The sequence below is a fragment of the Mastomys coucha genome, unplaced genomic scaffold (assembly GCF_008632895.1).
Source record: "Mastomys coucha isolate ucsf_1 unplaced genomic scaffold, UCSF_Mcou_1 pScaffold23, whole genome shotgun sequence".
Taxonomy (NCBI): domain Eukaryota; kingdom Metazoa; phylum Chordata; class Mammalia; order Rodentia; family Muridae; genus Mastomys; species Mastomys coucha.
Window position 1 is genome coordinate 94,072,997 of NW_022196906.1, and position 20,958 is coordinate 94,093,954.

Sequence of the window (20,958 nt, forward strand, 5' to 3'; positions counted from 1 at the left end):
ATCCTTCTATCACCGGATCTAATTCCGGGGGGAGAGGCTCTATCCTCCTACCACCGGATCTAATTCCGGAGGGAGAGGCTCTATCCTTCTACCACCGGATCTAATTCCGGGGGGAGAGGCTCTATCCTCCTACCACCGGATCTAATTCCGGGGGGAGAGGCTCTATCCTCCTACCACCGGAGAGCTCAGAGAAGAAGGACCTGCTCCTCTATGAGGCTTTGCGCACTGCCTAGCCTGGTGCCCAGCCCAGAGAGCACCCTGAGGGAAAGCTTTTGCCTTCCCTCTCTCACACTCCAGTCATTGCTCCCTGAGTCTCTGGTGTATCACCATAGCTGGTTTTAAACATATGGAGAGCAACTTTACAAAGAGTCCATTACAAAGTAGCCCGAATCATCTCCCATTGGCTCATGTTCAAGGGCTTGATAATGGCAGGCTCTGGACAACTGAGTGAGTCATGAGGGCTCCGATCTGTCAGTGGAATCATCCCTCGATGTGTGCACAATATGATGTTATTGGAGGCCATGAAAAGTAAGAGGCAGGGCCTCATTAACAGAATAGGTTACTAAGAATCAGCTCCGAAAAGGTCCTACTGGTTCTCTGCCCCAACCCTCTCTCTCTGTGGTTGGAATGGGAATGGCTCCCATAGGCTCCAATGTCTGAATGCTTGGTGCCCAGTTGATGAACTGTCTGGGAAGGATTAGGAGGTGTGGCTTTTGTTGGAGGAAGAGTGTTTCTGGGAGTGAGCTTTGAGGATTCAGAAGCCCTCATCAGGCCCAGCATCTATCTCTCGCTACAGCCTGCCCTCTGCCTGCTGCCTGCAGATCAGAATGTAAAACTATTGCTCCAGTACCATGTCTGTCTGTCTGTCTGCTTCCCGTCATCATGATCATAGACTAACCCTCCAAAGCTGTAAGCAAGCCCCCAGTTCAATGCTTTCTTTTATAAGAGCATAAACCATAAAGTAAAAAAACGTAATATGTGAGCATCCTGACAACAGTAAGTTGTAAGGGAATCTGATGCCTTCTTCTGGCCTCTGTGGACACTATGTACACATGGGGCACTGAGAGATGTACAAACACCCAAACACATGAAGTAAAAGCAAACAAAGCTTAAAAATAGAAAGGAGATATATATATACATATATATATAATTTATATATAAAGGATATATATAATATGTATAATGTATATATGAAGAATATATATGTGTAATTACTATATATATAGTAAATCCTATAACAACCATGAAAAAATAATGTCAATAACAAAAAAAAAGATTTAAAAATTAAAACGTTTATAATATACTTTGAGGCTGGCTTACTAAAGTGCTTGCCTAACATGAACCATGGCCTTGGGTTCAATCTTCAGTGTCACATAAAACAGTACTTAGGAGGTAGAGGTGGGAGGTTCAAGTTTATCCTTGAACATATAGTGAGACCAAAGCCAACCTTAATAAAAAGAAAAGAGAAGAAAGGAAGCTGTAATGTGGTGTGTGTGTGTGTGTGTGTGTGTGTGTGTGTGTGTGTTTGTACTTATAATATACTTAATAAACCCTAAGAGAGGCAGAAAAAGAAAAATGGAAAACAAAAACAAATGGGAGAAACAAAAAATTAAATCATTAACCAATATACAACTGTATCAATCATTGTATTACATGTTAACGGACTAAACATATCATTTTTAAAAGGCAGAGATTACCAGAAGTGACTTACACAGATACAAAACAAGTCAAAACAGAAAACCAAATCAACTGTCTACAAGAGACACACTTTAAACATGAACATAGAGCTTTACAAAGGATATGCCATGTAAGCAATGAACAAAAAAGGATTGAATATTACCAAAGATAAAAAGAAACCTATCATAATGCTGAAAAGTTTAGTTCAGAAGATCCAACAATCATAAATGTGTATGCATTCAAATGCATGAAAAGTTTCTGGGTGTAGTGGCACATGCCTTTAATCTCAGCACCTGGAAGGCAGAGGCAGGTGGATCTATGAGTCCCAGGCTAACCTGGTCTACAGAGCGAGTACCAGGACAGCCAAAGCTACATAGTGTGACCCTGTCTCAAAAAATTAAAAAGCAAAAATGCATGGGAAGTTGACAAACGGGAAGAAACAGAGGTAGCTACATTCATAGTTAGATTCTTCACAGCGTTCTCTCAATCAGGTAGCAGACAGAAGTCAGGGCAAACTCAGTGATCTGAACCAATAATATATGAGCATCCTGACAACAGCCCTGGTACTCAGCTCCACTACTGTCAGCTAACATTGTTATGACTACTTGGAAATATTAGAGACAGGAGAGCCGGCATTATAATAGAAGGGTGGCGGGGCACCCTGAAGACCAGATTAAAGGGAGAGTGACTCCTCTTGTTAGGTCTCTTGTATAGACCTAAAAGCAAACCACACAGATGTTACAAGAGCAACTTCATAGCAACGGCAGGCTGTTAAGGAACCCCAGCAGTGTGCTGGGTACAGACAGAGCTGGTTCTGATGCACTGGAGCAACGGACTGCTAACTCCCCACAAGACAGAACTGTGACACCCTTAGGGTGACAGGGATGGAGGGGTTGCTCTGCTTCCTGTTTGTTCTTTCTTTGATTATGCTGCTTGGTGTGGTTGAGCTCTAGGAGGCCTCTGAAGAACCACAGGTGGAACATGTGTGAGCTACTGAAGCCCATCTTTACTCTTCCCCTCCAGGGTGCAGGCACACAGAACCTACACCTACCCGGAGGCTCAGAGCCACGCTCCATGTTTTCAAGAGAAAAAAAAAAAAAAGCATCCTGAGCTTGTGGGTCACTGGAAGGACAGCTCTTTGAGCATTCACTGTGAAGGTCCAGACCGTTGCCCTTGCCTACTCTATGACGGTCCAAGGTAAAGCATAGTCCATGCCACATGATCTTCAAACCTGAGAATCATGAGAATCTTCGTATACGGACTGAGTATTTTGAGTCAGAACATGTTACTGGTCATGGTTGCTGTTAGGATTGGGGAAGCTGAGGGTACTCAGAATGCACACCCTGGAAGACTAAGACTGCATGACTCTTGAAACCATGGGCACCCTGGGCTGAACAACACAGCCACCCTCTTGGTAATGCTAGGTCCAGCGGGTCAGCATAATGAATGGCCTGCCAGAGCCTCAGGATGCTCACTATACCTACCCTGGAAAATGGAGAACTCACCCAGATCTTCTGAGCAGGAATTATTGTGACCTGAGCACACCCTCAAAAAACACATGTCGGAAACAGAAGTCTGGTGCAATGGGGTTGGGGTAGAAACTGTGGGAGGTGATGTAAGGGCCCCAACTTCATAAATGTAGGCTATACAGCCTTAAGGCTATGGGTTTGAAATTTTGTTCTATCACTTAGTTCTATCTCTAGCCATGTTGTAAGAGCAAGAAGACCTTTACCCATAAGACCCTTCTGTGCTCATTTCACCACCACCATCCCCAGGCTTCAGAAGCCACTGAATTTCTATTCTCTATAAATGACCTAGTCTGTGGCATTTTATTACAGCATCACAGACTAAGACAAGTGAAGTCCCGTTAGTGCTTGCTCCACTCTCTGCATATCTTCATAAACCGTGAAAAATGCGTCCATGTCCCGCTAAGGCCCCTGATACATCTGGCCAGCATCATACTGAAAGGGACAAGAATGATCTTACCAAGGTGTCTGGGAGGACAACGGTGGGGCAGCAAGAATACCGGAGCAGCTGGCCCATCTTCCAGACAGAGAGTAGTATGACCACGAGCATCAGCATGAAGCCAACAAATGCAAACAGAGCCAGTGCCAGCGGAAGAGACTCTCCTGTGGACAAAGCATAAGAGAAGGCTTGGGAACAGCAGGGAAGGGGAACCCCAGTCCCGCACCCACCTCGGACCGCGGGTGACAGCACCCTGAGACCTGGTGTGTCCTCCAATGGGTACAGCTAGCACCGTTCTTCTAGAAGCTCAATTCGAGTGCAGTTTTTCAGAAAGCCACAGAGATGAGAAAGCCATCTTGGGAAGGAAAGGGCATTGTCCACGGTAGCATGTACCTGGCACTACTGCCAGAGGAAGGCAGGCTGCCAGGCCCCAGGCAGGATGAGGAGGAGGTGCTGGAGCAGAACAGCCCAGAACAAGGCTCGGCGGAAGCCAAAAACAAAGTGTTTCACAATTTGCTCTTGGCATTGACTCCTATGATGGAGGAAAATACTAAGTCCCTAAACAGTCACATAATAACTGACATATCAAGGCCCTACTACATACGCTAGGTCGACTTCCATCCCTCAACACCCTGCTAGGGTCTAGGCCTCTGCTCCTCACGATGAGGACCTCTTTTATGGAAGAAGATCTTATTTATGCTCAAGATGGACTAATAGCCTGGGCCAGGATATACAGGTAGGTCTAGCTACAAAGCCTGTGATGAGTTTGCTAGCAAATACATCAAAAAGCACCAGGTCTGAGCATCTGGAGATGCAGAAGAGAGGATGAGCTGATTTCCCACCACTCTGTTCTATCTAACCTCAAACAACCTGTTTATCTATCACCTCCAGCCTGGGCCCTTTCACCCACAATGTCAGGGGTGACTCAGCTCATGAAGCTGTGGCGTGTGGGGTGGGGCATATGCATTGTTTCACTTTTGGCAGTAGACATCAAGAGACGTACAATGTTCATACCCTTCCAATCCCCTCCTGTGATGACCATTCCCAGAAAATCATTCCAAGGAAGGGAATAAGTATGCACATTAGTCAGGACACAGGAATGTCCAGGCAAGAGCCGCAGGCTATCACCAATCTCCTTCCTGCCCAGTTGTGTTCTGCCATTCATGCATCCCTGTGTGCTGTGCCTCTCCTCAAAGCCTCACACACACACACACACACACACACACACACACACACACACACATGCATGCACCCACCTCACGGGCTATTCTATTAACTTGCTGCTTGCTTCCATAACTGGAAGGCAGGGACTCCCTTCTCTGCCCCAGTAGACAGGCCAAGATTTGACACACAGTCAGTGCTCTGCAAAATACAAGGAAGGACAAAATCTTCCAGAGCCAATGGGAATGATTTAAATGCCAAACAAAACAGGCTGATGGAAGATGCTATGGAACATCGGCATGGTAGATCAAGCAATTCAGCTCTTAAAAGAAGAAACAGGATAGACAGGCTACAGTTTGACTAATAACGGAAAATATTTGGAGAATGAGTGGTTATCACTATCAATAAAGATATACTTGCATATATTGGCTTGCTGTGTGTCTTTAGAAAGTAAGGTAAGCGAGGCATGGTGGCATAAACCTTTAATCCCAGCATCTGAAGAAAGAAACAGATGTAGCTCTGAGTGCTAGGCCAGCCTGATCTACATAGTGAGTTTCAGGGCATTCAAAGCTATATAGTAAGACCCTGTATCAAAGAAGAAAAAGAAGGAAGAAGAGGAAGAAGGAGGAGAAGGAGTATGAGGAAGAGAAGGAAGAAGAAGAGGAAATGAAGAAGAAGAACCAACCAGTAGACTCACACTGGCTACGATGTGCTACAAAGTGTAGCTGAGCCAGGGAACACTTGGGTCCCTGTGTTAAGAAGTGTTGGAAGGTACAGACCATGTTGGAAGAATAAGTGAAGGATTGGCCTGTAAAAACGTTTTAGTGACTTTCCTTGGTGTTGTGATCAAATGCCCCACAAGAAGCAACCAAAGGCAGGGAGAGTTTATTTTGACTTGTGCTCTGAGGACACATTCCATTCTGGCAGGGAAAGTGTGGTCATGGGAATGGTTCTCAGTTGTGGCTGCAGGAACACGAAGCTGTGTGTTTGCATCCGCATGGCTCAGGAAACAAGACAGGAAGTGGGGTTGAGCTCTAAACCTCAAGGTCCACCTCCCAGAGAACCACTTTCCCCAGCTAGGCCCGGCCTCCCAATGGTCTTACAACTTCCCAAATGGTGCTATCAGCCAGACGTTAATTGTTCAAACACATGGGAGACACTCTATGTCCAAACTGTAACAGCAAGTCTCTTGAGCAGCAGGAGGAAGGATAGAGAAATGGCTACTTTTTATAGTTCTGTGTTGTTTGGATGTTTCATAAGCTTGACAAACAATTTTTTAAGTACCAAGAAATGTTACTCAGAAGGTATTTATGGAAAATGTTATGAATGAACTTGTAAAAATCAAACCAGATATAACATGCATGTCATATTGTGCTACAGCATGTCTTCATATGGGTGATAACTGAAGGGTCACAATTCTTTAGAGGGCATTTACAACAGTGTCAAAGTTAAATGTACGTCTTTTGACCCAGCTACTTTACTTCCAGGGATTTATCATTCAAACATGCACACGTACATACATACATGTATACATATATATGTATAATGTATCAACAAAAGTGATTATATACAAGGACATTTTGGTGGGAAGAAATCTAACTCTATCAAAAGTAGATCAGTTAAATTAGCCAACACACACACATACATACACACACAAGCATACATACATACATACATACATATATACATACACATATGCAAATGGAATAGAATTTGGTAATGAAAAAGGATGATGGAATTTCTTTATTCACTCAGAAACATCTACAAGATACATAAAAACAAGATTCAGAACAGAGCATATGCCATCAGCTGTGCTTAAAAGATGATATATATGTATATACCTCCATATACAAGTCCTCGTTTACATATATATGGATTCAAATGTCTTCAGAAGACTACATAAGAAACATACTGAAGGGAAAGGAGGCAGGAACTATGTAAATGGAGAAGAGACATAGAGAAGATAATTTACATGTATAATATGTGTTATGGACCATATGAGTAGACTATATATTCAAAATAGTAATTTTTTTTAAAGCTAAGAAGAAAAATATAACTAGTGGTGTTTGCATAGTGAGCTCATGGGATGTAAGATTTTGTTTCTTTTCAAAGAGTTCTTAATTACTGTAGGGTTTTTTTTAGATCATAAGAGAGGGAGAGACAGACAGACAGACAGACAGGCAGGCAGGCAGGCAGGCAGAGAGAGAGTCTGGCAGAGAGAGAGTCTAGGGAGGTGCTCCAGTCAGTAAAGTGTCTGGCATGCAAGCATTAGGAGCTGAGCTTGGATCTACAGTGCCATATAAAAGCCAGGAAAGGTCATGTACATGTACAACACTGGTGCTTGGGAGACACTGTAGCTTGTTAGCCAACCAGTATAGCCAGTCAGTAAGCTCTGGGGTCAGTGAGAGAGGCCACCTCATAAAATAGAAAAAGAGGAAGATGCCTAATATCAGCCTCTGTCCTACACACCCACATGTGCAATGTGTGTATATACACACATATCCATACATATCTATGTACACACATATACCTATGGACACGTATACACACAACACAAACACAATTTTTAAATTGTTTACATTCAAGTGAAAAAAGTTAGTCAAAAAGAGGATTCTCTAAGATCCCTTCCAGACAAAAGAGGCTGTCAATTTATTATACAGTGTGGTGTCTCCTCCTCCTTCCAAGTTCTAACTCTCCTACAGCCATGTTTGCCCACAGGCAGCAACCTTCTGGCAAGGTAGTCTTGTAACAGTGTGTCCCACAAGCAGGCAGCTTTGGGGGCAGCTCCAGACAACTGCTCAAGAAATCCTACCCAGTTCCCAGGGTGAGCTTCTACTCAGGGGGGAGTCGGAGTTTACCTTAGAACCCACCAGGCCTGGAAGCCAACTTTTAAAGCCAGGGAAAAACTCAGAACCAGAGACACCCGGAGGGCATCCAGGCATGCATTGCCGGTGGGCATCCAGGCATGCGTTGGTAAGGCTGCCAAGTGCAGGAACCCAGGGACAAGCAGGTTATCCTTACCTTGCATCTCCAGACACGTAGGCTGGCTGAAGGCACTGTGCCTCCCGATGGCTCTCACCAACGCCTGCGCCTTCACACAGTACATGGCCCCCGGCTCCATGGTTTCTAGGTGTACTGGGATGTCCCCACTCCTCACTACTTTAACATGTTCCTTTTAAAAAAGATCAAGACACAGTTAGTACCTAAGGGAAGCAGAGCTAAGGATGGTGGGAAGAGCTGGGCAGGTTAAAAAAATGCAGGTAGTCCTTTTCCAGAACATTCCAGAACAGAGAACATTCCTTCTCATTCATTCATGAAGGCACGCATTTCTTCATTCACACACTCATATTTATGAGGCCTGTACTAATATACTAATACAATAATGTGGTGATATAATTCAGCACACAGCAATGAATGAAACACATAAGCCCCCGCTCTCAGAGAGCTCGTATGTGGGAGAGAAATATTACATAAACATATCCCTGTGGTGATTAGAGCTGTGAATTAAAATTGGGGCAAGGCAAAGAGAGTGGCTAGGAGGCACAAGGGTTAAAGGGAGATAAGAAACAGCCTCTCCAACAGGATGAGATCGGAGCAGAGCTCATCCACCTGTCTGTCCACCCCTCAACACCCACTCTAACCCCCAGGCCTGTAGAGGAGCCTGTAGAAGCTTGTGTGACCCAGCCCAGATGACTCAGCAGTGAGCCTCCCAGTTCCAAGGAGGGGACTAGGCCCCACCCCCAAAGACTTATGAGGTTGATGCGTGCTCTCCCCTGCCAAGTCCTAGCATTTCTCCCACCCTGTTCCATCTGCCTGGCTGGCAATGCAATGTGCTACTAGTGTGTCCTGACCCAGCAGGATAAATATTGGCCAATAACCTGTCCCACTGCCCACAGCTATCTTCCAAGATCACGGTCCCACTCTGCTGAGGGTGCACAGCCGCCAGATATTGCTATGTGACATGGAACAGCCCAGACTGGATGCAGCTGAGCTCTGCACGGTCACACAGAACAGCCCAGACTGCAAAGGGGTCCCCCAGAGCTCAGCTGGCTGTCCAAACCCCACACAGCTTAGACTGATAAGTAGGGCACAAGCAATGGGATTCATCCCTGGAGGATTTGGTCTTGGGGAACCGAATACCTCAAGCTGGACAGGAGGACAAAGGGAGAGACTGGGTGAGGAGGGTCAGTCTGAGACGCTTTGAGGAGTCAGGGAGGCACAGTCACAGGCATGGATAGGACCTGGGAGTGAAGGGGAGAGGCCACAGTAAGATCTTCGGGGAGAAGATGACAAGGCTCCCACAGGCCCGGGTCCCTGGGTACTTAAGACTACTCCTGCCTGGCCCTGTGTTGGTTCTGCTCACAGATTTGGTGAGACACCTCTGTTGCCCATATTGATCCATATTGTTGCCATATTGTGAAAACTAGCTTTCCTGGTGCCCACTGAAGTGGGTCACCAGGCTCTGCCATTATATCAGCTTAAACAGGGTTCCATAGGGAGTGGTGTCCCCTGGGTCGGCTAGAGTTTTACACTATGCTGCTTTTCTGACCACCCTTCCGTGACGGCTGGCCTCCCACTCACCCCAGTCTACAGCAGTCCTTCCATGGGGAAGGGCAGCTCCCTTCCAAGCTTTCTGCACGGCCCATTGGATCCTAATTAGATAGTCTTATTCATAAGCTAGCTGCTGGCTCGGTGCCCCACTTCCACACTCTGCCAAGACACACACCCTCGAGAGGTTCGTGCCCACCTTCTGCGCTTTTGAAATCATCCGGAACACCCTGGGCTGGAACATCCTGCCCTGTTGGCCCTACGTGTCTGAGACTAGCTGGTGAGGGAGAAAAAAACCAAAATGCATTAAAAAAAAACCCAAAACACTAGGGGTCCAGCGAGTGGGGCGGAGAGGGCATTAAAGCAAGAGAAGCAGCCTCCCAAATTTCAATAGAACCGGCCTGAAAAGGGCCCAGTTACCCTGGCCGAGGCCTAGGACGAATAAAGGTAGGTCTTTGAGGAAGGAGTGGCAGGATAGATGGTTGGTTCTCTCATTTCTCCTTAAACTTCACCCTGGTCAAGCCACTTATGCCATGAGCACTACAAAGCTAGACACACTCCCTGTTCCCCAGAAAGCCGTGCGCCTTCTCTAAGGCATGACTCAAAGGCCAGGGTCAGTGGGAAGCCTCACCGTGGCGCCAGGCTCCCTCCTCCAGTAGACCACAAGGAACTCAAACTGGGGCCCCAGGTCTTCCAGCTCAATAATCAGATGCCGCCCATGTTCGGTGACCTCCATCCTGGGTGGGGTGAGGACAGCTGTGGGCAAGAGAAAGAAAGAATCAAAGCCAGCTCCAGGGAGAACCGATTTCCTTGGGATAAAATGACCTTGTCATCCATCAGTGTCTCCACTGTAGCGGCCAGATGGGCGAGGGGGCGGGGTGGTCTGCCGAGAGGTCCTAGTGTGTGGAGTAATGTACATTAGCATTCTACTGCACTCCACGGATACACATAAAATTCTTTTAAAATTTTATTTATATTAAATTTTGTTTTCAAAAGATATATTTGGGGAGTGTGTCTCTGTGTGTATGTGTGTGTGTATGTGTGTGTGTGTGCGCGCGCGCGCGCGCGCGCGCGCGCGTGTCTGTACTAGCATATAAAACACAGAGGCCAGTTCTCTCCTTCCACCAGGTGGGTTCTGGGAATTGAGCTCAGGTCTTCATGCTTGCCAGCAAGTGCCTTTGCTTACTAAGCTATCTCGGTGGTCCTCGTAAAATGCTAATGCTTTTAGAATGACGAATGAACAGAAAACACATGATAAAGACTTACTACAACTCATTCTTTTTTTTTTTTTTTCCTATTCCCAAGTCATCTGTTCCTTCTCCAGGAGCACAGGCTCAAGAGAAGAGAGGAAGAACTAAAGTAAACATTGTTGCTTTCTTTCCCTTTTAAAGCCTGTGCTGGGTCTCCTCTCTCCACCACCATTTCATTGTTCTTCCCCCGACACTGAGTGCGCCCCATACTTCTCCTTACTGTAGCGGTGAGTTTAGCTACACCTACAACGATTCGGCTCCCTGCCGGTTGCACCCGCTCAGGAGCTATCCAGATTCACGAATGGAAGACACACATACACACACCAGTTCATTTTAAAATGCCTTGGCTACCTCAGTGGCTGGGAACTCCTAAACCTTCCCCTGCTACACCATTCCTAATCGAAAACGTGGCCAGTGGCCACCCACTTGACCACCCACTCGAATTTTCACATGGCTGGATAGCTTTCTCTCCTGCAGCTCCTATGTCCCATCGTTCCCCCACACTCCCTAACCCACCCACCCCCAGTCATGGCGATTCTCTGCCTCCTTTTTCCCAGTTCCTAGCCCGATCAAATCTAAAGACCCCGGCCCATCTCCCTTTGCCCAGCCATCGGCCACTGGCATTTTTATTGATCTATCAAAAACCAATTGAGGACACGCAGATTCCAGATTAACTCAAAGCATTGGAACCAGTCTCCAACACCTTAATGAACAGCTGCCTGACTGAGCCCTGCTGAGCACAGCTGGCATAGCCTTTGCCCCTTAGGAATGAACATAGCGGACAGGGTCAATCCTGTGCATCCCTACCGCTCACACAGAGTCCTGACACGTATGATACCTGGTGCCTTCCAGGCATCTGTAGCTCGGGTAGCTTGGTTCTTCTATTCTTGGCCCAAGGATTCTTAATCTCACATAGAAACTGTCAGCCAGTCAGAAGTTTCTTAGAAATCCTGACAATCAGTTCTAGAAATCACAGCCCAAGCACAAAACACTGTCTTTCACATTTTGCAGGTTCCCAAAACAGAGAGGCTGCCAGTCCCTGGGGACACCTTGCCACCAAGGGGCCAAGAACAGAAGGGCCCACACAGGCTGACTCATCTCCTTCGATATCAATCTAGAGACTGCAGGACCAGAGGGCCTGTGTGATGGTTGGTATTGGCTTGGGAAGTAGGAAGGGAGGTGTCATGGGCTAAAACCCTCTGCCCTGAGGCCAAGGGGTATGAAGAGGAAAGGCAGTTCCTAGAGGAAGCGTTCAGAGAGCAAAGTGTTTTTCCCTTGCCGTCCTCATTGGAGAAAATATCCCTGGGTCTGGTGAGCTGTCTCTTGAAGGGATAAAAGGACTTGGGAAGTCAGGCCACCTGTACAAATGCAATTAGTCCAGGCACAGCACCACTGCCTCTGTAATGCCTGCAAACAGAGAATGCCCACTCTACATATACTCAGAATCCAGGCCTTTGATGCCACCTTTTTCACTCTACAAAGTTAGTTTTTTCTTTCTTCCTTCCTTTCTTTTTTTCATTCCTTCTCTTTTTCCTTCCTTCTTTTCTTCCTTTCTTTTTTCCTCCCTTCTTTCTTTCCTTTCTTTCTTCCTTTCTTCCTCTCTAGCAGCACTCAGGCAGAGACCTCTGGCCTGCACACTCAGGATACTTGACTCAGTTGATCCACCCACAGAAGGTAAATGTTATTCCTGTGGTAAAGAGATGTTAAGGAACTTGCCCAGAGTCACACAGCTTACACCCAGAATTAGAGCCCACGTCAGTCTGTGTTTCTAGCCTCCTGTGGGAGATGTTCATCCTCTGCAGCAGGGAGCCGCAACTCTGACACATGACAAAAGCCTGGGTAGAATTTTAGGTTTTTTGGGGTTTTTTTTTGTTTTGTTTTTTTAAAAAGGACGCTCACACATCATACAAAGGAGACACCCCTGAAATGGCCCCAATCAGGCCTTCAAGCTCCATATGATTATAACAAAAAATTGAGGTTCAGAATGTCCTGCCCTCAACAAGGTTAAGAATAGGACAGCTCCATCGGAGAACACTAAGATTTTCATGTGTCGGAGACCTCAGAGTGACCCTCTCAAATGGAAAAGGCAGATGGAGTGCCCTTAAGAGATTCAGTGCTAACCAGGTGGTGGTGGTGGCGGTGCACACCTCTACTCCCAGCACCTGGGAAGCAGAGGCAGGCAGATCTCTGTAAGTTCAAGACCAGCCTGGTCTAGAGAGTGAATTCCAAGACAGCCAAAGCACCATAAAAAAAAATGTCTTGAGAAAAAACAAGAGAGAGGAGAGAGAGGGAGAGAGAGAGAGAGAGAGAGAGAGAGAGAGAGAGAGACAGAGACAGAGACAGAGACAGAGACAGAAAGAGAGAGAGAGAACCAATACTAACTCAGCTAGGTTGCTGACTCTACTACCCATGAAGCCCACGGATTCTTGAGATTCTGCCCTCTTCAGCACATGTAAACTCCTATCCCTCAGACTCCCCTGCAGCAAGACCTTTTCCTGTTTATGCTGGCCTCTTGAGCACAGATTTCACTGCCCAGCCCCTCCCAAATAACTGCCGGCACTCCCTGATCTCCATCTGTCCTGGCCTTCCTTCCAGCAATAGCTGCCAGACCCCAGAGGAGTTCTTGGCTGGAGCCTCAGCCTCCCAGGTGCCAGAGGAAGCAGGGCTGGGTGCTGCTTGAACTCTATGGGCAGAGGAAGCGCCGCCGTGTTCCTTCAGTACCCACAAGCCTCCAGGTGCCTACACTGGGCTCCTGCCACTTCAGCCAAGTCTTCCCGGTGCCTGGGAAAGATGCTAGGCAGAGAAGTCCACATATAGCAACAAAAGCCTCGCTGAGGTCCCATTCCAAAAACCCTATGCTCCCTCATCTGTTCACGGGCTCTCAGCTCCGGCATCCCTAGGGTGACAATAATAATATGAACAACAGATCATATGGTTTCCCTCAGCTATCCCATGAGGCAAAATATTGGACTCACACAGCTATCAGGTTCCAAGTTGGATTTGAACCAACCCTCATAATTCCTCAGGGCCAATTTGGGATGCCTCAACATCTAAACCCTCCTGACTTCCACTCAACATCCTCTGTCCTCAGTGGCTGGACTTACTCCATTACTGGAGACTGGGACCTAATGTTCCTGAGCCCTTGCTCCAAGCAGATCTTCTGCCACTGGAGGCCCTGCCCTTCCCCAGTACCAAACTCCTACCATCCCGCCCACTCCCACCTCAGACAAGGAGCCGCCCTTTCCCACCTCCACTCTGTCCTCTATGTGTGGCGGTTGCAGCCAAGTCACTTTCTCAAGCGCCACCCCAGTGCCTCCTTAAGCTTATCAGGAGCTCTCTGCCCCTTCTACCTACCCAGCCACCTACTCAAATCCTTCCTCTGTCTACATTTTAAACCTCGAGGTTCTGGGACCCTGTCCTGTGTTCTTTTATCCTCCCTACATTGTCCCTGGACATTCACATCATCTCCAGGCCTATAACTAATATAACTTCGTGTTGTGGGTTTGGCTTTCATCTTCAAGAGCCCCAGGGCCTGATTTCTGGCTGCCAGTCAGACATTCATGGCCTGCCATGTTGCAGGAGCTCAGCTCCAAACAACATATAGAAAGAGGGTCTCCTGTTCCTCAGGATCAGTTGCTCCTTTTGGGTTCTCTGCCTTGGATAGCACTCTACAACCCAGGTAAGAAGCTAGATTCTGTCTCCCTACTCCATCTCTCATTAACCGGTGCCCAAACTCTCTCCATTTTAAATGCAGCCACGTCTCCTGAATTCCTCCACTCCCCCATACCTCCTCTGCTACTCTAGAGAGCAGAAACCATCTTAGCTTGGCTGAAAGCTATCAGTTCCCCTCTCATTCTTCCTCTGCTCTGCAGGCTTACCCTACTCCAGGTCACTTTCCTCACAGTGGCCATAGTATTTGTTCTGTAAGGAAGACATGGCCCAGACACTGTCCCCTCCATTGCTCCCATCTCCTGACTTGATCAAGCTTTACCATAGGGCCAGCTGCTTCCTCTGCCACACTGCCCACTCCAGCCCCCACCTCATCCCAAAAGGTCCTTTTACATGATAGCCATGGTCTGCCCTTGGCCACTTACCTGGGCTCTTCTCTTCCCTTTCGATCACTCCCCAGTTATAATTGCAATAGAAAAGTTATTTGCCAGCGACCACAGAAAGGAAATGTTTCTAATAGCTGTTAAATGTACAGATGTTTTTAAACCATGAAGCTGCTCTCAGCAGTATGGGGTTAACAAGGCTCCAGATGGGAAAGATTTACAGAATCCTAATGCTAGTGTTGGAATGTCAATACCCATAGACCCCAACAAGGACAGTCAGGACTGACTCCCAAAGTGAGGAAGGAGAGAGACAGCACACAAGACAGTCAGCAATTAAAAAAAAAAATACCAGTAAGGTTTTGTGTTTATAAGTTCACCAGTAATTTTGATGCTGAAGGGAGTTCCTATAAGGGCAGGAGGGTTTGTGCCTTACTTGCATTTCGATTGAAGGGGTGCTCCAGGTTGCTCCAGGCTGAAGTCTGTGAGCCCAGCATGGCCATGACCCTGAAGTTATATGGCACTGTGGCAGTGATGTCATCGGTGACATCACACTCCAGACTTTTGGTAGGTGAGCACTGGCTGCTGGGGATCCAGATGTGGCTCATGTACAGGCTCTCATACTCCCTGGCCAAGGAGAAGAAGGCAGAGTCATACCCTTTGAGGCAGACTAGAAGATGGTTGTAATTGCTGTCATTATGCTTTCACGGGTCAGTAGAACAAGCATTCCCTCTCCGGCTCCAGATCCTCTACTCCCTTCCTGCCCCACCCACCTCTCTCCTTTCGTCCTCAGAAACCTTAGCAGTGTCCTCTATCTGTCCCTGTCTCTCTCTGTCCACTGTCACCACTCCCATTTCAGCTGCCTGGCCGTGCTGTGGCTTCCCACACTCCACATTCTGCCGTGGAGATTCCATTCTCAGACACTGCACGCCCTCAGCCGGCTACGGTGTTTCTTTCCCTGATGATGTCCTGTGAGACGCTGGCCTTCTCCCATCCTACCCTCTAGGGATGCTGCTCCTCCTACCCTACTGACCAGTTACTCGCTCCTTGGAAAGCCGATGATCTCTTTTCATCTGTGGCCTCTACCTCTGTCTCAAACGTTCTGCCTCTGCTATCTCATAGGTAGGGCACCACCTCCTACCGAGGCCACCACCTAAGAAAAGGAGCTCCAAACTCAACTCGTTGGCATCTGCCTTAACAGCTTCCTATGGGGACGCTAAAACTCGGCCTTTGGCTCCAAGCTCTGCTGCCCAATAGAACTCTTTGTGATGACTGAAATGTTTTGTGTCAGTGTTGTTCTGTGGGAGTAGTCACTGGCCGCTTGTGGTTATAGAGCATATGAAAAAGGAAGAAGGGGGCTCAGTAACATGTTTCAATTTAGTTTGAACTTAAGTAGCTACTAGTAGCTAGTGACTGAGGAATGCAAACCCAGGGTATTTAGTTGTCTCTTCCTCTAGAAGCTAGTTTCCCTGTATCTATAAAAGTGCATCTTTGTATCCCTGAGCCTGAGAGAATGTCGACACATGCAGTGTTCTATTTGTGCTTATTGTTTTAATCCTGAGATTCTCCAAGAAAAAAAACCAGTTCCACAATTCTGAGCCAAATTTGAAGCAAGCTTTAATTAAACATGGACCAGGATGGTCTTTGCTCGGGATAGCTCCCTGGAATTCCCAGCTGAGTGGTCTCAAGACACATTTTGCAGAGGCTATTGAGGACAAACCCATATGGCCACCCTATTTTCCCATGTGGCCTTGTTATTTTCCAAGAACTGTAGCTCCTAACATCTAGGAAGTCACCTGGTCGTTGGAGAGCTGGGTTTACAGGTTAACCTTGGGTCTTAACAATTGCTAATGAAATATGTTGGGCACTAACTCTGTCAGTCACTTCGTAGCAACTGCTAGAGCCTGGGCATCTGGGAAAAACTAGATCCAAGTTCATCCACCCCCGGGGCCAGCTGAACTTTAGGGTCAAGACTTATTTGGACTTCTTATCCAAATAAGTCAAGGAAAGTATGGCCTCCTACACCTCAAAGGGTCTAGCTCTCTGGATTTGTCTGTTCCAACTGAGGACCAAACTCACCAATTTTCTTATGTATTTGGGTCTCTCAACCCATTAACACTAGGGGTGGACTGGATCAAACATCTATCCTTGAGCTTCCAAGCCTCCTGGAATAGAGAAGGAAGGGCTGCCCTTCTCAGAAGTGTTATCTAAGGAAGAAAAACCATTAAGCAAAAACAAACCAACTCACCCCTGGTACTCCACACAATAGAACACCGTCTCCTCCGGCTGGGCCACTGGGTTCCACGTTAACATATGCTTCATGTTGGTTGACTGTATAGAGAAGTTCTGAGGGGCAGGCAAAACGGACACTCCATCTGGGATGAAATTAAGTAGAGAAGCTGACCTCTGAGCATCAGCGAGAGCTAGCGTAGCTTCAGATGAAAAGCCTTACAGGTTCATCAACAGTAACTGCAATTTTATCACATGTGTGCCTTTGTGACAACATGGCATATTTGTAGTAATAATAATAGCTAAGCTTTAGTGAATATTGCTTATACTCTATATAGGCCATTGCTAGATTGTTACAGGATTATCCCATTTAATTTCCTTCTCCTCCTCCTCTTCTTCTGTTTGTTTGTTTGTTTGTTTGTTTGAGACAGGGTCTCTTTGTGTAGCCCTAGCTGTCCTAAAACTCACTCTATAGACTAGCCTGGCCTCAAACTCAGAGATCTACATGTCTCTGTCTCCCAAGTGCTGGGATTAAAGGTGTTAGCCAATATGTCCAGCTTTTCATGACCCTACTGGGAAGAACCATTATTTTCCCCATCAAACAAACAGACACATGTTATTTGTTCAAGAGCATGTTTTTTTTTTCTTTTTACAAGGCAGGGTTTTTCTGTGTAGCCTTGCCTATGCTATAATTCACTCTGTAGACAAAGTTGGTCTCAAACTCAAAGATCTACCTGCTCTGCCTCCCAAGTGCAGGGATTAAAGTGTGTGCCACCACCGCCTAGCATGATATGTTTGTTTCACTTAATAATTTATTTATTATTAGTATGTATGTATATGAGTGTGGATATATATTCCATGGTATATATACATGGTGTATGGACGCCATAGGACAACTTTAGTGTTTATTCTACCAATGGGAATCAGGTTCAAATATGGGTCATCAGATTGTCATGGCAGTACCTTTATTCGGTGAGTTATCACACTGGCCCTATTTATTTTAATGAACATTTAAAAAATGTACCCACTATATTTGTGGGTAACTATGTGGTATTTTACTACATGAATGCAATGTTTTATTTCAAATAAAAGCAAGCCTATTTCAAACATTTATCATTTCTTTTTGGTTAAAAGCCTTCAAATATCCTATCTTGTGGGCCTTTTGAAATACATTTTTTCCTCTCTGATTACTCTACTGTGCAACAGGACAGGAGAATAAGCTCTGCTATCTAATTGTAACTTAATAACTGCTGATTGATCTTCACTTTGGACTCTCTGTAACCACTACTCTCTCCAGCCTCTAGCTACCATTGCCATTCCATTCTAAAGACATACTAGATCAACTCTTTGATAATCCACCTATGAGTGAGACTGTGGGATGTTTGTCTTTCTGTGCCTTGTTTATTTCACTTAACCTAATATCTTCCTGATCATCTATGACAGCCTTTTATGGCTGAACAGTATGCCATTGTGTATAGGTACTTTTTTTTTTAATCCATGTATCAGTGTAAATGTCGATTTTATTTTCAAATGAAGTGATGAGAGCTCTACCCAACTGATTCCAGAGCATTTCCTTCTCTGTTCTATTACTGTGCATAGACCTGGAAGCTTCTGGCCTCCTTCAATCTAATCTTTCAAGCTGACTGATTCAATCCAGCTCCTCTTAGCTTCTGAGGGAATTGCTCTGCCTGGCCTCATACTAACTTTGACAATATATTCTAATCTTCTGGCTCCTTCTCATTCTCTGTCTTCACCTGTGTCTAGCTTGATCTCTCTGAAGTCTGTCTCTGTAAAACTGTCCCGGTAAAATTGCCATACACATACACACACACACACACACACACACACACACACACACTCTACCCAACTACCACATCACACTCTTTTCTCTCTCTCTCTCTCTTTAAGTAGTCTCTCTTCCTCTGCTGTTCTCTTATAAGTTGGGTGTAACCTATCTCTGATTCATTGTCAAATCTTTCTCTGACTCGACACTTTGTCTGCCCCTCAATTATCATTCCATTCTAAACATACACTAGATCAACTCTTTGATAATCACTTCGATAGATCACTTTCAAGTGTGGCTGCTTTCTTCTACAAACTAACCTTATCTTCATTGTTTGGGATTAAAGGTGTGTACTAAGGGTGTGTCTATATTCCGTCCAGATGATATCGTAACCCAGGGCGTGTCTGCATTCTGGTTAGATCGTATCTTTGTGATCCCTTGCCAGAGCAGCCATGTTGCTGAATTAAAATTCCTCTACATCTTAGTTGATGGACATTTAGGTTAATTCCACATCTTAACTTCTGTAAACAGTGCAGCAGATGTCTCCACACAGTTATTTAATTCCTCTAGATGTATTATATACTCAGTAGTAAGATGGCCAAATCATATGATGGCTGCACTTTGAACATTTTAAGGAACCTTCACACTGCTTTCCATAAGGATTATAATAGCTTACATTTTCAGTAATAGTGTACAGCAGCATTTGGCTTGTTATTTTTAACTTTTTATTGAAAATCACTTTTATTGTAGTCCCGGGGATATTCTATGGAGTGTTCTACGGAGCTACATCCCCATTGTGGGATGAGGTGATATCTTATCTTTTATTTTGCTTCTTGGGATGATTAATGATGTTGATTACTGCTTCACATAATTCCTGATCATTGGTATCAAGTAGTTTTAAGAAACGCCTATTTAATTTTACTGTCCATTTTCAATCAGTTTATTTATTGACTTGCTAATGAGTTCTTTATAGCGTCTAGATGATAATCTTGATGCCAAGTTGACCTGGATTCCTGCTTTGACTCAGCCCTGTAATGTTATCTTATGCAACTCGCATAAACTTGAGCCTCCCACTTCTTCATGGCAAATTCACTCAGGCTCTTGGCAGTTTCTCATCACATCTCTTTGCCATCCTTGGGCACCAGGACATACTAAGGCCAATGGGGCATCTGCAACCTGGTGGGAAGCTCCTACTCAGGCCTACTATGGAGATAATCTAGCAAAGATGGTACCACAACAGCTCAAAGACTTCACCCTGGAAAGACTGCAAGCCCACGAGCCCATCCCAGGCACAGGGTGAAGGCAGTGTGTCTAGAGTATGTACACAGTGGCACTAGAGTTTGCACAGAACAAAAATGGCCAGCCAAGCTGCACCTGCACTGATATGAACTCCAGGCAGCCGGAACCTCAGCCTTATGTGTACCGCTCGGCCTTAGGTACCGCCCAGACCTCTGTAACTGTTCCTCTCTTTTGCACATGCTCTTCTTTCAGTACCCAGCACCTGGCTCCTTTGCCATTATAAGTCACAGTGGTGGTCTCAATGGCATGGCATTCATAATATCAGCTGAGGTCTTTACCTGGGACTTTTCTGTTTCTGCCTCTAGATTGGCCCCTGCTATTTGTTACCAGGCATCAAGCCCTGTGAACACGAGCGAGAAAGGGATGCTCCTGAGAATACCTTCTGGCTGGTGCCTGCGTCTTTTCTAACATGGGACCCTGATGATGAACCTTCACTTCATCCGTAATGCACTTGCCCTAACTGGGAGGAAAGACTTTGGGACACTCTCAGGGAGACTCCTTGGCCTTCCATCCCTAACTTCTTTATTTTGGTTTTCCTTTTTCTGTTTCTAATTTTGTCATTAGTTTATATTCATTGTACAAAAGGACATCCTTCACAAAATTCTCAAATGTGCACAGCATGTTCTTGACCATACTCTTGCCACTCCTTCCTGTCTCTCTCCTTGCTTCCAGTGGTCCACTTTTCCTTCACAAAAAGCCACTCTTCCACCTTCATGACTTATTACTTAAGATGAATAAACGAACTAACCTAGATTCTGCAAACGAGAGAAAATAGCGTTTGTCTGAGTCCTACTCAACATAATGATTTCAAGTTTCATACATTTTTCTTCAAATGATGTGATTTTATTGTTTTTGAGACAGAGTCTCACTATGAAATCAAGGCTGGCCTGGAACTTATATGTAGTTTGGCCTGGTCTCAAACTCACAGCAATGTCCTCTGTCATCCCTAGGCTATGGAACTAGTCAAGTATGGTCACTCATATCTATAATCTCCGCA

The 20,958-nt window shown here is 45.8% G+C and overlaps 1 protein-coding gene and 1 long non-coding RNA gene across 3 annotated transcripts in view; one reads left to right on the forward strand and one right to left on the reverse strand.

Moving 5' to 3' along the window:
- Il20rb (interleukin 20 receptor subunit beta) overlaps positions 1 to 20,958 on the reverse strand; it is a 30,393-nt gene that overhangs the window by 2,108 nt on the left and 7,327 nt on the right. For both annotated transcript variants that reach the window (XM_031344643.1, XM_031344644.1), the window contains exons 2-6: positions 16,899 to 17,025; positions 15,087 to 15,277; positions 9,983 to 10,107; positions 7,825 to 7,975; positions 3,664 to 3,806 (exon numbers count right to left, since the gene is read on the reverse strand). In XM_031344643.1, the coding sequence (XP_031200503.1) occupies positions 3,664 to 3,806; positions 7,825 to 7,975; positions 9,983 to 10,107; positions 15,087 to 15,277; positions 16,899 to 17,025 (737 nt within the window). The remainder of the gene's footprint in view (positions 1 to 3,663; positions 3,807 to 7,824; positions 7,976 to 9,982; positions 10,108 to 15,086; positions 15,278 to 16,898; positions 17,026 to 20,958) is intronic.
- Positions 15,229 to 15,928, forward strand: LOC116072999. Its single transcript, XR_004111625.1, has 2 exons — positions 15,229 to 15,360; positions 15,773 to 15,928. It is a non-coding gene; the product is annotated as an uncharacterized LOC116072999 (long non-coding RNA).